The sequence below is a fragment of the Micropterus dolomieu genome, linkage group LG14 (assembly GCF_021292245.1).
Source record: "Micropterus dolomieu isolate WLL.071019.BEF.003 ecotype Adirondacks linkage group LG14, ASM2129224v1, whole genome shotgun sequence".
NCBI classification, from domain to species: Eukaryota; Metazoa; Chordata; class Actinopteri; order Centrarchiformes; family Centrarchidae; genus Micropterus; species Micropterus dolomieu.
Genome location: NC_060163.1, coordinates 16,582,914 through 16,600,011, shown reverse-complemented (window position 1 = coordinate 16,600,011; position 17,098 = coordinate 16,582,914). Strand labels below are relative to the sequence as shown.

The window sequence follows — 17,098 nt, the reverse complement described above, 5'->3', positions numbered from 1 at the left end:
CATTAATTAGATGTTTTGTATGTATGCGTTTTGTCATTTTGATGTGGATGCTTGTGTTTGGATTAGTTTGAACTGATATTATGCATTAATATATATTGTATAAGCTTTGACTGTCTAGGTTTTTAACATCTTAGAAACATGTTGTAAATAAATGTTTACTGATAGTTTGTAGTTCTGTAAAGTTACCATGCAGCTTTTCCCTTTAGGCCCACCTTTTGAACATCCCAAGCTGGACCTGGAAGGAGGGAGATGACGCCATTTGTCTTGCGGAGCTGAAGCTCGGTTTCATCGCCCAGAGCTGCCTGGCTCAGGGCCTCTCCACCATGTTGGCCAACCTTTTTTCCATGAGATCCTTCATCAAGGTAGCCACATCTTAGATTCATCCATCTGTGCTCACTGGATTAAGTACAAAAGTAAAGTTGGCCTTAAACATAGTTGGAATAAATAATAATGATTATCCCAGATGAGGCCCATGTGCAGCATCTGGCGATGGGGCGGGGATGAACTTTTGTTTTTTGTGTTCAGTTCTTTTTGTAATGGAACAAGCTTTCTGTATTTTGTGATTGTGAACTGTAAGCACTATGAGATAACTGTTGTTGTTAAATCTTTGTTGTAGATTGAGGAAGACACGTGGCAGAAGTATTACCTTGAAGGAGTAGCCAATGAGATGTACACGGAGTACCTGTCAAGTGCCTTTGTGGGCTTGTCCTTCCCTGTTATTTGCGAGTAAGTACACTGAAATATTGGCTTTTTATCTTTTCTTTTCTTCTTTGCTACTTTTGGGTTTGTGTCTCCTAGGTGCAAGAATTAAGTCTGTAGTCAGTAGTAAGAAACTGAACATATGCAAACAGCATTGTGGAAGTATAATAATGTTTTAACCTCAAAACTACAGGTTACTACGGAAGCTGTAAGCGGTCATAATTTTATTCATCTTAATTATCTTACAATCTTGAAATTTTCTCTCATTATGTCAGAAAAAATAAGTAATTTTGTTGAGGTAGCAGGTTATCTTAAGCAAAAAAAATCACATGATAATCACCATAATAACTGTTATAATTGATAATTGTGACCTCGAGATAATGGGATTTAAAAAGAAATACACAATCTTCTCCACACCATACATTCATGAGTCATTTCTCTACAAAATCCTTGAATATCCATGTTTGAATATTATAACAGCAATACATTTTTTAACTACTGGAACTGTTAATTGAAGGCTCAAAGAAGCTAAGATGATACCAAAAAATAAGTCTACATTACCTCGGAGAAACAGGGTCTCAGCCACAAAAATATGAATCTGACCTCAGTAGAAAAAGGTGGTACTTAAATCTAAGATGATTTTCAGGAAACTACAAATATTTAGCGTGCAAGAGGTCTAATTATATTGTTATTCTCTTTTGCAGACTCTGCTATGTGAAGCTAAAGCTACTACTGATAGCTATAGAGTACAAGTCTGATATAAGGGAAAGCAGGTAAGTGGATGTGTTCACACTGGATTTTTGAAGTCATTAAAATTCATTTCTGCAAAATCTTAAATATGCAGGTGTGTTTGCTGTCGGTATTTGCTTTCAGTGATGAAGCTACTTTGAATCAGCTTCTCTGTTTGACTGCAAACACAAGGCACTTACAAAATGTGCTAAATTGGTGTCTAAATTGGTTTGTTCACCGACATCACAGACGTTTCTGATAACATCCTGACAAATTAATGGGGAAGTTGGCAGTTGGTCTCTTTAAGCACAGCTAAAGCTTTATTTTAGTGGTTTGTCCAATGCACTAATGCATTTTATACCATTTTAAGTGTCACTGCTATCTGCTTTCATCAACTTAATTTAATAAACAGAGGGCTTCCTGCCAAATGAGTTGCGAAAAGTAATCTTGCCATCATGTGCCACTGCCAGTTATTAGTGCAAAGCCTTGCAAATTCTGTGATATAACTTTCCGCTGTGACATCTTTGGTCTCTAAATCATCACAGCACGCTGATAAACCCTGGAAACCACGTGAAAATGCAGGAGGGGACCTTGGGCTTCTTCATTGCCAGCGATGCCAAAGAAGTAAAGAGGTAATGAATGGCACCTTAGGTTAAATGATGTCTAAAAGTAAAGTCTCTACCCTGATGGAGGCTCTGTCATGCTGTTTTCCTGTTCTTTTGTATTAACCATAATGTCATACTTTATTCTTTCTAATGTCTTCATCCATATTCTTTCAATTGAATTATGAAATGCAGGGGAAAGGGCAAAAGTAACGTGTCCACATTTCATCAGAATGTAAAGAATTCATAGGAGGCCTGTATAACTGTTTTTTCCTTTATTGGGGATAGGCTGCATGCTACCAGTGTATGCAACATGTTAGATAGCTTAACATACTATTAGCTGGTTTTTGTTAGCTAACAAGTTGTGAGATAATGGTGTTAGGTGTTAGCTAGTATCTCCTGTTTGCTTGGACTAGGGTAAAATTCAAAGACAGATTTTAGGTATGTTAGGGCACCAGTCAGAGGGCTCAGTAGATTAATGACAGCACAGCCTGAAACCGACTGCAGGGCCTAATGATTGGTCAAAACATTATTTAACGTTAATACTAGGCTTCCAAAGAAATGCTCAGCCAAGTTTTGACACACTTTGATAATGCCTAAAATGCTTGCCTGACTTGTTTTTGAAAACCAGGGATTATATTTGTTTAATCAACCTGATTCTTTGTGATGAAATGCATTCCTGTGCCTACATTTCAACAGTTTTTCTGCAAACATCAAATACGTTTATTAAAAGTTTATTTTCCAGAGTGATTGCATGCACACTGAAACTACTTGTTGCAGACATAGAGAAGATAAAATGCCTGTAAAACACTTTATTTCAGCATGTTGGAGTCTGCTTACATGGGATTCATCTTTTTTGTCCATAGGGCACTGTTTTACTGTAAAGCCTGCCATGATGACATTACTGATCCCAAAAGGATAAAGAAATGTGGATGCAAGAAATGTAAGTTACTTCATAAAAAGCATTGGTTAACTTTATTTGACTTCATTAACATTTCTTCACAGACTAGAGTAAAACAGCACTGAGTTAACATCAGTCTATCGGTGAGAGGGTTTATTTACATGACCTACATAGCCAAGTGTCCAAACCACTTAGTTCCTGCATTAATTATTCACTTCATGAAACCTTGTAACTTGTGCTTTAAGAAGGGTCGTTGGATTTCTCTCCTTGACCAAAACAGGTGCACTCCAAATTTCCCTTGTAATGCTACATGTTTGAGCCTCTGTGTGATATAAATGCCCGCCCTCATTATGGGTCACTTCACCCAAATTTACAAAAGCTTTCCACTGCTATCTATTCATGCATATAATTTTGTTTTTATGGGTATCATTTTAAGATATTCTCCCCTGAGATTGTTTTTTTCTTTTTTGTAATTTGAGTGAAATACTCTTTATTTTTTCTTTGTGGGTTGCTCAGGTAAAGACCACTTATGGACAAGATCAGAGAATAGAGAGATTTATTCAGCATTTATACCATGTTCTCTTTTAATTGTGATTCCCTCCTATTATAGACACTCAGAGAAGTGAAAAATCTGACAAAGTGCATTTTGTCTGTTTGCCTGTGTGGATGTGTGCTATGTTTTCTTTTGTATAATAGCTGTCTTGGCTGTTACAGCTCACTGATAATTTTGTGAAGTAAACAGGCATTCAGAGAGACTGTTAACACCTCAGGTACCTGGATGATTTGTGTGTTTCTAGGCTTTAAAAAAAAACATGTGCCACTTTGTTGCTCTTTCACATGGATTAAATATAGTTTGTTTTGTTTTAACCATCACAGCAAACAGCTAATCTTAACATCTGATGTATTCTCTTCCTGCTGCTTGGGAACTTGACACACTTTCCTTAAAAATTCACTTTATAGTGATATATTGTGAGTAATGTGGATTTATTTCCCTCCGAAAACACAGCCTGCTACATCCGATTGAAGCAACCTGTTTGAATGTACTGTAAATGTTGCATGAACAATGGTTGATGCTGCCTGGATCCCCCCCGTTGTCATGTGCATGTTCAAATCGAGGAAAACATTTAACAAAAATGAGCAACAAACTTATAAATTATGCTGTTACTATTTCGATCAAGACCTAGAGAGGCAAGGATAAAAAGTTGAGCATGCAATACCTAATCTCATTTATTCTTTCATTTGAAAATTTAATACTAAAAAAAGTTATTGCAGCGTCATCAAAGTATTATTAGGACAGTGTCAGTATTTTATTCATGCCTGCTTAAGTCAATAATACTCCAGATGACCACCAGATGTCCCCGCAGTCCTTTGACAAACACTACATCCCTGCGAGAAGAGCACAGCTAGAAAGCCACCACAATGAGAAATGAGGAACATTTCTCGTTTTAACTGTTTTGATAAAAGAAATAAATCATTTAACACATACCCCCAAATGATGTAATTTACTAAGGTCATACTATTTTGCACTTGTGGTTGTTGTTTTTTATCCTTTTTTTGTTGAGACTTTTCTGTCATATTGACCTAGAATTGTCTGCTAGAATAAAAAAGCCAGTACAAATATTTAAGAAATTAGAACTTTTCGTGTCTAATCACTTAGTGGATATACAGTTAGCTTGTAGGGGCCATGTTGAGGTGATGGGTAGGGATGAAGTCAGGAAGTCAAGCGGGAACTTATGGGAATTATTGTCACATCTGCTGCTGAAAAAGTTCATGTCGTGCCCCCACTCTTCCCTTCTATGTCATGTTTTTACCCCCAAACCATGTAACTTAAGGACCTCATAATATATCCCCCATTAGTCCCAATTATCCACACTGAATAAACCACAAAAAGTGGGGAAACAAAATCGCAATTCCTAATCTGACATTTGTACTCTGTCAAGTTTATCTTGTGCATCCCAGCAGCAGCCTTCCTCTGTGCCCTGTCTTGCTTTTGTCCACTCTTCCTCCAGAACGACCCTCAACATTAACCTGCTCTTCCTCTCCTCTCGTCTGAACCTGTGACTATAGCCAAGACGGCCGCCTACAAGAAAATCAGACTGGCATGTTGTTTTGATTGCGGCCGCTCAGAGCGGGACTGCTCTTGCATGCCAGTTAATGTGCGTTGTAACATGGACTCCCCTCAACGCGACATCCCACTCTCTGCTGTCTCTGTTAATGATTGCTCAGCCACTTTACGTGCCTGTAAGTTGTCGCCATGACATGTGCTCTTCAGTGTTTGTAACATGCACTGTGTTAACTGTGCAGTGTGTCTTTAGCTTGTGTGCTGTCTAGCTTTAGCAGCTGTGTCGTTACTGTCGTGGATATAGATGTTGCTGTGCCTATGTTGCTACTTATGGAGGTGACTTTTAAGTGTTGTGACGCATGCCAGTATACTGTTTTGCTGGTGTTTTGTCAGAGAATGTGACTTCAAATTGACCTGTAGTTTAAATGAGATGAAACGGTCACTAATGCAAAATTTTTGCAGAATGTGAAAACTAATTCTCCGCTGAAAAAATAGTATGCTGACCCCCTCCAGTGACCTTGCCAACATATTTACAAGAAATTAAAGCTGAAGCCATGAAAAATGTACAGCTGCGCATCCCCGCCACAAATCTCCTGATGCACACTCAAACTTGGGAATCCTGAAGGATAATTTGCATGCATTTCTTCAAATTATTTGTGTTGATAGGAGAGTACAAGTGCTATAATGATGTCACTGGAGAGGGCAATTTCATAATTTCAAGAATAACCTAAATAACATTAGCTGAATCCAAATATTTCACAACTGTACCCTCCAGAAATGGGTGAACAGGATAGGATTTTAAATGTTTATACGTATAAACATCACTTTTTGTCACTGACAATTAATTTAAAAAAGGCAGTTTTGAGTGCACCTCAGGGGATTTTCTGAGGGTAGCAGTACATATTGAGGTTAATGTACTGGTTTTATTAAATTAAGATCAAAAGCTTGAACAACCACTGGGGGCAAAATATCCAAAACATATTCAGTACATACACAGTGCCTCATTTATTGCAAACGGAGAAGCTCTGGGTCTGAATGATTGAGTCTCATGATATTGATTGAATTCTACAATAAAATGAACCAGAGAACTGGATTGGATTGCAAGAGGAATAAAAGACAATAGAATAGTGCTGGATCGTATTGGATTTCAGTGAATAGACCTGAACTGAATTGAGCTGCATATGAATTCTTAATTCAAGTGTGATTCCCCTTTAAAACCAGAGGGCATGTTAAATTGTACTCATGTATCGCAGAAGGCATGAAGAATGTGTTTGAGTGTGCCGAGCGTTGATACAATTTGCTGGAAAACATTGTGGACTGCCATATAGTTTTAGTGAATGTTTCTTGATCAAAGACCATTCTGCGTGTAGTTGAATGTCTCTGGGCATTTTCTACCCCTCAACATGTCTTCCAGGGTTGTGTGCTGTGAGCATTGCCTGGCTAGCTAAGCTCAAGCAGAGCTCCGGAGTTGCTGTCGACACGGTGCGGGAGACGCACAGAGCGAGGCCTTATACGGCCTGACATGGAAATTATGTTTGCATTTTCATTTTTGGAGTGCTACCGGTTGTCATGAAACTCAGCCTGACAGTTCCTAACCACCAGGCAGCTGAGTGCCCCCGCCCCTCTCCTCCTCTCTCGTTGTGGGACAGATGCTAGCCTGTTAGTCCTCTGACTCTGCTTGCGCCCTCCGATTGCAGGCGACAGATGCCAGGACCAGCAAGGTCCCTGTTTGAACATTGCTGTCACTGTCCTGCCTTAAGCTCAATGCATGACCTTTATTATAAGCAAGGGGTTGAAATAAGGTACTAATGAGCATGTGTGGGACTCAACGGTTTCCAAAAAGTGACTCACAGAAAGTTCCATGAATCTGGGCAGGTTGTGTCAGGCAGTGCAGAGGAATGGGAAACAGCTTTTTGGAAAAAGGAGAGAAAAATAAACATAATAGGGTTTAGAACAAGAACCCAGACAGTATTGTCGCTTATTGTAAGCCTTGTTATATGCATACATCCTGACTAAATGTTAATGCAGGTCTACATAGTAAGCATAGATGGTTTTCATGTTAACAAAAACATAAAGACAAGTTAAAACCAGGCTAAATTTGGTTTCCCTCTGTAGACGTCAAGGTTAAAAAGCCTTTTCAATGTGTGCTGTAGTAATTTAATGCTGCGTAAACAACAGTTTACAGATGTAACCTTGATAGAGCTCAAACAATTAGCTCAATTAGTTAATCAACAGAATCTTCAACTATTTTGATAATCCATTAATTTTTTCAATCAAAAATACAAAACATTTCCAGTTTCAGCTTCTCAATTCTGATGATTTGCTGTTTGTTTTTTTGTTTTTTGTCCAATATGAAAATAAATCATTTGGGGGTTTGAATTGTTTATCAGATAAAACAAGCTATTTAAAGACATCAGCTTGGGCTTTAGAAAATGTATCAAAATTAATTTATTTATCAAATCAATTTGGTTAAAAATCTATTACTTTTAATCATTTTTAACCAAACATCTAGACGTCTTTTGACTTGCAATTCCCCAAATAAGGGCCAACTGTAACACCCCAAACATGACTGTTTATGTTCAGCAGGTGACTGCCTACAAACACTGCCAATGATCCACTGTTAAGCTTACTGAAATCATGTTCCTAACTGACCAGTGTTTTATTTCTCATTGCTTAATCCATGTTGTCTTCAAGGCATTGCTCTTTTATTAAAGTGCCTTAAAGAGAAATCTCTCAGCTTTCAATTCCCAGTTGTCATTTATAATTTGCTTTCATTACAACCTGTTCTTCCCTGTAACCTCTCATCTGTCTCTGCATTTTTCTCAGCTAAAAATAGCTATAATGGATATATCAAATCAAGTAAGTTTTGATTTCCATTCTCTCTCCTTTGTCTTTTTTTTCTCCTAACCCTTGCTCTTGTGCATTCTCAGTTATCACCACATGTACTGTCTCTAACCTACTGTATTTCACTGTTCGCTGCTCATCGCTCTGTCCAGTCTATCATCATCCATCATTATATTTTATATGCAAAGCGTTAGTAAATAGTTTCTGAGTGGTTTGTGTTGGGGATCAGTTACAGCTCAGCAGTAGATGGTGCTACCGCTTCACTGTGTGTGGGGATAACTAAACCCAGTGTACTGCTGAAAATACATATAAAAATTTAAAGTAAATGTATGCAAGAATTTATTATGGAGATAAACTATAAGAACAGACAGGAGGCATAAAAAATTCTAATACTTAAGAGTTAGTCTAAGATTTTCTCAGTTTTCATCTAGCCATTAAAAGTAGTGTGAACCATGTGGACCATCGACTTAAACAGGATCTGTGATAGGCAGCAAATCTGCCATAACATGTTGTCCTGGAGAAGTGCACTGCATGTTTGACATGGGGCAGATGAATAGTGGAGGTCTGGAGCAGGGAGGCTAATCTGCTAGACAGCTGACTGTTGAAATAATCATCTCTATACTTTAGCTCCTAGCTATTTTTTTTTTTAAAGGGAACACTTTTCCTCTGCTTCCTTTTGTCTATTTTATCATGTTATCTTCTTACCAGTTTTACCTATATTATAACACCAGTGGAGCTGTAACCTTTCACATTTCAAATAGTCAAGTGGATACTGATTCATTCCTCCCTCATCAGGGATAAACTGCATAAAGCAGCTACTAGTTGTTAATTCACATTGTCACCTCCATGGCATAACAATTGCTGGAACACCTGAAAGCATATTTATTAATTTATGTTTATTATAAATATCAAAGTGAATGTCATATCCAACATTTCAGTGGTGACTATACCAAGTGGTTAAGTGGTGTTTAATAAAAATGAGTTTTTTAATTATTCAGCTATTAGCATTCTTGTGCCAGAAGGAATTACCCCCCAAAACCAGTGATTATGGTTTAATTATGATAAGAGTCACAATATGTTTTATTAACATACACACTGCAGGTCTTATTGAAGTCAGTTTAAATCAAATCCTATCTCTTGGTTCATCTTAAGAATTAAAGGGTTAGTTCACCGAAACCCCAAACAAAGTGTTCCATAACTTACGCACCCATGTTTTGAAATGTCTGCCATCACCCAACACACTGGAGGTGAACTGAATTGTGTTCTTGGTGCTCACAGCATCAAAAAAGTATTTTCACAGTTACTCTGATCTACAGAACATACTATGAACAGTCTTCATAGTGGCTATTTCTTCAATAGAAAGTAGTTTGGTAGACTATAAGGCCTAAGGATTATCCTGAGTAATTGTTTCTTCTAAGACACACTGTTGAGTGTTTCAAATGTAATTCTTCAGTGTTGTGAGAACCACAAATTCAATTTTATCCACCTCCATTGTATTGGGATGGAAGCAGAAATCTCAGACAACTACCTCAAAACCACAAATAAAAAAATCAAAGCTATCAATCTGGCTAGATACCACTAGAGGTAAGGTTTCATAATTTGGGTGAACTGGCACTTTAAGCAAAGCAAAGAATGCATTAACCTGCATTGTACAATCCTGATTTTGACTCCTCTTCATTTAGCAGTAGATGATGGGCCCCTAATCCAGTCGTCAACTTATCAATACACATCAGCTAAACTGAACCACAACTCAGCCAGCGAGGCCTGTAGAGGGCCCCGTAGCAGAGTTGCTGCTGTGTCTGTCCCGCTGGTAAACAACCGCAAGGGAAGCCTGCTGCCGTCCGCTGAGCCCTCTGCTCTGAGACTGAGCCTCATGGGCTCTGGGGTCCTAGGCCAGGTGGGGCGGCTACCAGGGGTGGCAGAAGAGGTCACCCGGCTCCAGCGGGCACGTAGCCTTCCGGTGAAATACAGATACCACCCCAGTCACTCCAATAACTCCACACTCAGTCACAGGCACTGTAAGGCCCCCCCCCCCCCCCCCCCCCCCCCCCCCCCCCCCCCCCCCTCCCCCCTCCCCCTCCCCCCTCCCCTTGGCGTATTTGCCAGGCCTGTACTCAACAACAGCACAACCAAAGCATGTGCTTGCCAGGCTGGAGCGGTTGCATGTGTAGCATTCCTTACTAATGACCCAGTGTGTGCAGCTGTCAGCTGTGAAACATTAAATATTGAACAGGCCAAGCAAGATGTGAAGGGCCAGTGTGTTGGAGCATCCCTCTTCAATGGAAGCCCCCCTGTACCATAGCATTTTCCATTATGGTGTCACTCTTAGACATGTTAGCAGTGTTTGTGTTCATCTGCAGAGGAGCATGATCTTTGAGATTTATTGGTTTTGATGAAAGCTCTTTTAGTTTCTTTGCTAAATAAAATCTCCTGTTGAGAGCTTGAAGCATCATTAAAAGATACTCAAGCGTATTTTCCTTGACCTGTAACAAGCTATTCCCACTGTTAACAATGGCTGTTAAAATGTGATTAGCAAAAACACATTTCTTGTTGCTTGTGTTTATTTTACCAGCAACTGCCATGGTGTTATTCAACACCGATATTAGCTTGTGAAAATATTTGCCTGATTACTTTACCCCAGGGTAAAACTTGTAATTCGTTCCCTATGAAAAGCTCTGTGCATTTTTGTGTAGCGATAAAGACAATGTCCAAGGGGCATCTCAGCTGTACATAAATCACTCTGGCATGAGGACCAAGCTAATTATATGAGCCAAGGGCGTCACTCCCAAGATGAAGAAAGACCAGCAATCCAGACTGGATTCACTATTGGCAAAAAAGGAGCCTTATTTATAATGTTGGATGCTTTATGTTTACAAGTTATTACCTTAATTAAAAGAGAATGTGAGTGATTAACATAGCCAAAAGAGAAGCTTTCCCAATCTAGGTCTGATGGGAAAAAACAAACAAGGGATTCAAAATAAGTATCCTAATACCCCTTGATGTGTTTGTGGTACTACATTATTTGAATTATGAACTTGTTGACATGTGGATTACAGCAATTCTTCAAGTTAGAGAGTGGTGAATAAAACCTCACAGATGAGATTGCAGCAATTGGCATGATGGTTGATGATGGCACTATTGCATGTTTGCATCTTCATACACAATCATGTAAATCGTGTGCTAATGTACCCTGTCGTCATCATGCAAACATTGGACTGTTTTCCGTTGTACACTAGTTAAAGTGTCGTCGCCACTCCATCTTGTTCACCCAACCGCTCTTTCCACTTTATGTCTCTGTAACTGTATTATCACTTTGAATTCACTGACCTCAAATTGTGCTGTGTTGTTCTTTTGCTGTCACTGATTAATGGATTTTTGGGAGATGATCTTGATAATTCGCTCGCTGATGCCATTGCCTTTTGTTGCAGTTGAAGAGGACCAACAGCTGGCATTATCGCCTAAAAAAAAGCAACGAAATGGAAACATGAGGAATTCTCCAAACTCCTCACCCAAGATAATGAGGTAGGACAACAAAGATGACACTTCTGCTTCATTTTATTTTGTGTTGAGTTAACATACAATTCATTTTTGTAATCTTGCCACTCAGTACATTCTTAAAATTCTTAATCCCCAAATTTTTACCTGCATCAACTGATTTTTTTTGGCTACTTGGGGGCAGCACAACAAGCTGTAAACAACACTGTTATATATCTTATAAAGCTGGTATGACAAATCTCTTAACAACCAGTTGTTTATATCTTTGTACATCCACCACACATGGAGCAACATTAGCATTCATTTAGAGTCCTGTTTCTGTACCCCGAACAAATGTAAGTCCAATATTCACTCTCATTTTAGCTCTGTTTTAGGTCTACACCATCTCCTGAGGGAAATATATATCTTTAGTTGTTAAATACTCCACTATGTTCACCAGCTAGTCATCTTTGTCTGTCTGCCGTTTGGTGCTGTGCAGGTAACATACAGTTGGCTTATAATCAAATTAACTATTATCAGACAATTTTTGCTGATAATAGGTGCTATGGCAGGAAAAAGGTTGATCGTGAACCAAAACAATGAGCTCAAAGATGCTAAAATGCTGCATAGACCTGAGGGGATCTGCAGAGTGAAGTAATAAGTCTCTGTGGGTTCACGACTACAGGAGCCCTTTGACGTTATACATTTGATCTATTGTTAAATCAAAATGGTGTTTATATAAAAAACATACCTGCTGGCATATTGTTTCCGGATTTTTTACTCTCAAATATTAATATTGGTATCAACCTCAAAAATACAGTATTGGTCAGGCTCAACAATATATATTATGGAAACATCTTAAAGAAAATGTTTATGTGTTTTTATTGCAAACATATCAGACTTGCAGAGGGCTCTCTACCACGTGGTCCAAAGTGACACTCGCATACAGCTCTTAAACAGGCCGGGCACTAATGTCAGCACCAGCCAGTCAGAGAGGCTCTAAAGGATAGATTGCCCAAGGCTATTCATCTATTGTCGGATCCCTCTGAGCTCTATTCAGCACGTAAGGCCACAGATGATATGTATCATCACAATAAAAGGAAAATTCAAATGCTACCTTGCTTTTATCTTGTCCTATAAAATTAAATTGGTACTTATTGATTTTGACTGGAGATAATGCTGTTATTTAACAAGAAGCCATTACAAGGATCGCAATAGTAATAGTCATTGTCATTAAATGCCATGTTATAAGGAAGCAGGCAAGAGGTTTGCAACCTGACGTATACAAAGTGGAACTGTACAGTTGAAATATAATTAAAACTGACAGATGTTCCCATTGCTAATATGGCTGCTAATAATTTGACATTTAGCCATGAAATCCACAAATGTCTGAATTGTTTAACACAATTATTCAATACAGATCAGCAAATATAGTAAAGTAGTCATAAAATGACTTTTATTATATCTAAGAGGAGTGTTTATATGCATAATTTAGCATTTTCCTTTGATCTATGGCCTCTGTTTTTTCAGGTGGGCGTTTGCCCATGTTTGATTGTTTGATTTGGTTCAAAGAGGTGTCAGAGTTGAAACGCTCCAGGTGATTTTCAGACTCCTGGGTAACAAAACCAGCCTTTTCTAATGCCATAGCCATCAGCTAAATATCAGCCCACCAAACCAATCAATCTACTTGCCATGCTAATACTATCAAGGTGGATGCGTTACTTCATTCAGTGTGCCTGCTGCCTACATGCTGGAGAGGGATCCGCTGCGGTAGCCTAAGGGATACTTCATTGCAACAAGCAGACAAAAAAACATCTTGGTGTATACTATATCAAATGTGTTTTTACAGGACCTGCGGCCTCAAGGCCTTTGTAAATAAGTAATGATCAACAGATTGGCTGTGGGTTTTCAAGAGCAAGCCTTTGTCAGTTTGCATGATGGGGAAGATTTTCAAAGACTTTGCCTGCCATTGCTGCTTGTGCGGTGTTAGAGTAAGCTAGTGCAGTGATGCTGAAATAGAAAATTTACATAATATGCATGTTTAGCTTCTACTTTCTGTCTCTCTCAGCTGTCATTACACTCCTCTAGAAGACACCTGGCTTTATGTTTTGCGGTCATGACGTGTGAAGTCTTGTCAAACGTGTCATCTTACTACTAAAGTAGTGAATTATGCTGCTGATCATTTTGAATGTTTAGAAGTGTGCTTACAGAAGTGACACTCACAGACGCCTCCGCTCTGTGTAATGAAACGAATCGCACAAAAGAAGAAAGCGATCAGCTGTGGAAGCATAACTGTCTCCTGTTTCCAGATGTATCAGCAAACTAACACGTCCTGTCGGAACTTAGTGATGACGACCTCCCTGAAATTAACACCATTTCCACAGGCTCCTTGATGGGTCATAAGACGCATCTAATTGTGGGATGTCACAACGTGTTCGGTCACATTGGGCCGCGCCGTGACATACACGTCGTGTCTGCTACAGGACTGCTGAGGCAATTGGCAGTGCGGGATAGTGACAGGCCGTCATGGTTGACAGTGAGCGATAGCTATCCTGGCAGAGCTCTGCCTCACCAGTCATCTCCACAAGGACAAACTGAAGTGACAGCGGCTCCACTGAGTGAGTGGTGAAACATTCGACTTCTGATGAAATATTTAGCCAAGGTGTAAAACCACTAAATGCTTTCACTCTTATTAGAACTTGCATTTCAGACTCAAGCAGAAGCCGATGATATAGAGTACAACAAGAGTTATGGAAGATGCTTGTCATAGATACATAGAGCTGAATTTATTGATTTACAACATCATTTGTCAAGCACAAATGTGAAACATTCGCTGGTTGGACTGTTGTTTGGACAAAACAAGCAAATTGAAGACGCCACCTTGAGCTCTGAGAAATTTTAATGGGTTATTTTCACAACTTCCTTACATTTTACAGACTATTAATCACAATATAAACTAAGTCTGAGTTTTTCAGAAATACTGCTAGAAAGAAACTAAAATAATATTTTACATATTTTTACTCAGAATTGAATGTGCACACACTGTGTCCTTTCAAATTAGAATTGCTTTGACAGATGAGATTCTGAGAGGTAGAACATGTCAGAAAAGACATTTCCTTCTCCAGCTGCTCCCATTCTTGAATCAATCCAGGTCTTGCCTTGAGGGTAAATAAGCCCAAGGCAGGCTTTTTTGGCTCCAGTCTCTCGGAGCCCGAGGGATGGTAGTTTCAGCTGACACTTTCATGCATACTTAACATGTTACTTAAAGTAGCATTCTTTTAAAGTACTCATATGTTTTAAAGAGATGCTCTTCTTAAGGGGAGAAGACTTTTAAGTATTTAAAAGGTTTTGGACAGAGACAGAAGGCTTCTGTCTGAGTCTCAGAAGATAACATCTTCAACTCTGATCTGAATCTGACAAAGTCCATTTAGGGCAAAGAGAATTGTGTTGGGCAACACATGGCCCCCATAGATAGCATAGTTGCCACTGTAGCAGATGGTGTTCGACCGAATCGGCTGGTTAGGAATTTCTATGTTCTCCTTTTCTCAGTGTGAGTTTCCTCCAAAAGTCATAAGACATACAGAGCAGGTGAATTGGAAACTTACAATTTGGTATCCAGTTTAATGATTCTGAGCAAACTGTAATTTAAAATTGGTGTATAAAGACCTTACATAATGAACCATTATGTTTTTATTACCTTAGAATGAGACATTTATTTCTACATAACCACGGGCACCCCCTGCTGTGGAGGTCGCTGTATTGTGTTGTCATGTTTCTACAGTAGCCAACAACGGACAAACAGCGCTACAGAGCCCGTTTCGTCATCACGGCGTTCTTCTTCTGCTTGTATAATAGTGTAGTGTAGAGGCCCGTCACTACATTGAAAACGTACAAAGAAGAAGAGGGAATAAAAATAATTATAATAAACAGTCTCTGAGTCACTGGTTTATTAGAAGTAAGAAGAGAAGTGACATTTGGACAAATGAACGAGCACACGTGTTATTTAGCACGAGAGCCGACAGCCTGTGGATCTTTATACCATGAAGCCAGAGGAGTCAGGACAGATACAAACAGCTGACGGCAGAAATCATGGATGTGGAAATTCCCAGATGGAAGGCTATAATGTGGGACAGATGTTTTCAAAGAGCAGCTGAAGTTTTCTGTTTTCTGCTGGACAGGTAATTAACTTAAGTTTGTCAGACTTTAGCAATGCAAATGAAAACGAATGAAGCTGGCCATAATCACAGAGAGAAGAAGAGAGGTGTTTCCCCTGTCAGTGGTGTTGGATTAATTTCATGTCGCCTACTTATTCTCCAGCCTGTAGGTTGGCTTTGCCGGTTACGTTAGCAATCAGCTGATCAGTAATTGGCAATAAAACGGTAACATTAGCATAGAGCATGGAAGCATCAGCCAGCTAAACTTTTACTGCGCTGGTAGAAAAATATGTAGTTGGATTGTAATTTCATGTAGTTCTTCTCCAGCGCTCTGTTATGGCTTTGTTACGTGGACAGAAATGTGTCCTTCCTGCGACAAAACAGCTGATGAATTATTGGCAATAAAACTGCCTTTTATTGCAAAGATTCTAGAAAGAATTGTGTCCAAACAGCTGCTCACTGTACTGGAAAATAACAACATATTTGAAAAGTTTCAATCTGGTTTCAGGAAGTACCACAGCACTGAGACTGCCCTGCTTAAAGTCACCAATGACCTTTTAATGTCTGCTGATGAAGGTATGTGCTCAGTCCTGGTACTTCTGGACCTTAGCGCTGCTTTTGACACCATTGATCACAACATCATGTTAGACAGACTGAGGCACTGGGTGGGGATCTCTGGTACTGCCCTAGAATGGTTTTCATCCTACCTGTCAAATAGGAAGTTTTGCGTGTCTGTAAACAACTATGTCTCTTCGTTCTGTCCAGTTAAATATGGTGTGCCTCAGGGGTCGGTCTTAGGACCCATTTTGTTTTCCTTGTATCTGCTTCCCCTTGGACATATTATCCATAAACATGGTATTTCTTTTCATATTTATGCTGATGACACACAAATATACTTGCCCGTCAGATCCACAGACCCTGGAATGAGTTCACTTAACAACTGCCTTTGTGAAGTTAAAAAAATGGATGTCAAGTAATTTCCTCCAGCTGAACTCAGACAAAACAGAAATCCTGGTCATCGGGTCCCAGCAGATGGCAAAACAAATACTGCCATCTGCTGGTTCCCTAGTAAATCACATTAAGCCTGTGGCAAAGAACCTTGGTGTTTAGTTTGATAGTAATTTAAATTTCGAGCAGCACACCACAAAGCTTGTTCAATCATGTTTTTATCAACTTAGAAATATAGCAAAAATTCGATCTATGTTAACTTTTAAGGACACCGAGACCATTTTACACGCCTTCATCTCATCACGCCTGGATTATTGCAACAGCCTTTTCACCTGTTTAACCCAAAAATCTATTGATCGACTCCAGACTGTCCAGAACTCAGCTGCCAGGCTTTTAACCAGAACAAAGAAATATGACCACATTACTCCTATTTTAGCTTCATTACACTGGCTCCCAGTGTGTTTTAGAATGGACTTTAAAATTCTATTGATCACTTTTAAAGCTCTTCATGGCCTCTCGCCTTGTTATATTTCTGAACTGTCCCATACACACCAGCACGCACCTTGAGATCCTCGGGCAGAGGTCTGTTGTCTGTTCCAGAGTCTCGACTGAAAACTAAAGGGGACAGAGCGTTTGCAGTCAGGGCCCCGAGGCTCTGGAACAGCCTGCCCGAGGAAATCAGGTC

General features: G+C 39.4%; 1 protein-coding gene across 8 annotated transcripts in view; it reads left to right on the top strand.

The window, feature by feature from the left end:
• LOC123982769 (calcium-activated potassium channel subunit alpha-1) overlaps window positions 1-17,098 on the top strand; it is a 107,979-nt gene that overhangs the window by 75,430 nt on the left and 15,451 nt on the right. For 3 of the 8 annotated variants that reach the window (XM_046068598.1, XM_046068599.1, XM_046068600.1), the window contains exons 14-20: window positions 207-362; window positions 617-726; window positions 1,404-1,472; window positions 1,974-2,060; window positions 2,897-2,973; window positions 4,999-5,172; window positions 11,266-11,359. In XM_046068598.1, the coding sequence (XP_045924554.1) occupies window positions 207-362; window positions 617-726; window positions 1,404-1,472; window positions 1,974-2,060; window positions 2,897-2,973; window positions 4,999-5,172; window positions 11,266-11,359 (767 nt within the window). Of the gene's footprint in view, window positions 1-206; window positions 363-616; window positions 727-1,403; window positions 1,473-1,973; window positions 2,061-2,896; window positions 2,974-4,998; window positions 5,173-7,819; window positions 7,853-11,265; window positions 11,360-17,098 lie in introns of all 8 variants that reach the window. The other 5 variants (XM_046068602.1, XM_046068603.1, XM_046068604.1 and 2 more) reach the window with 3 other exon arrangements.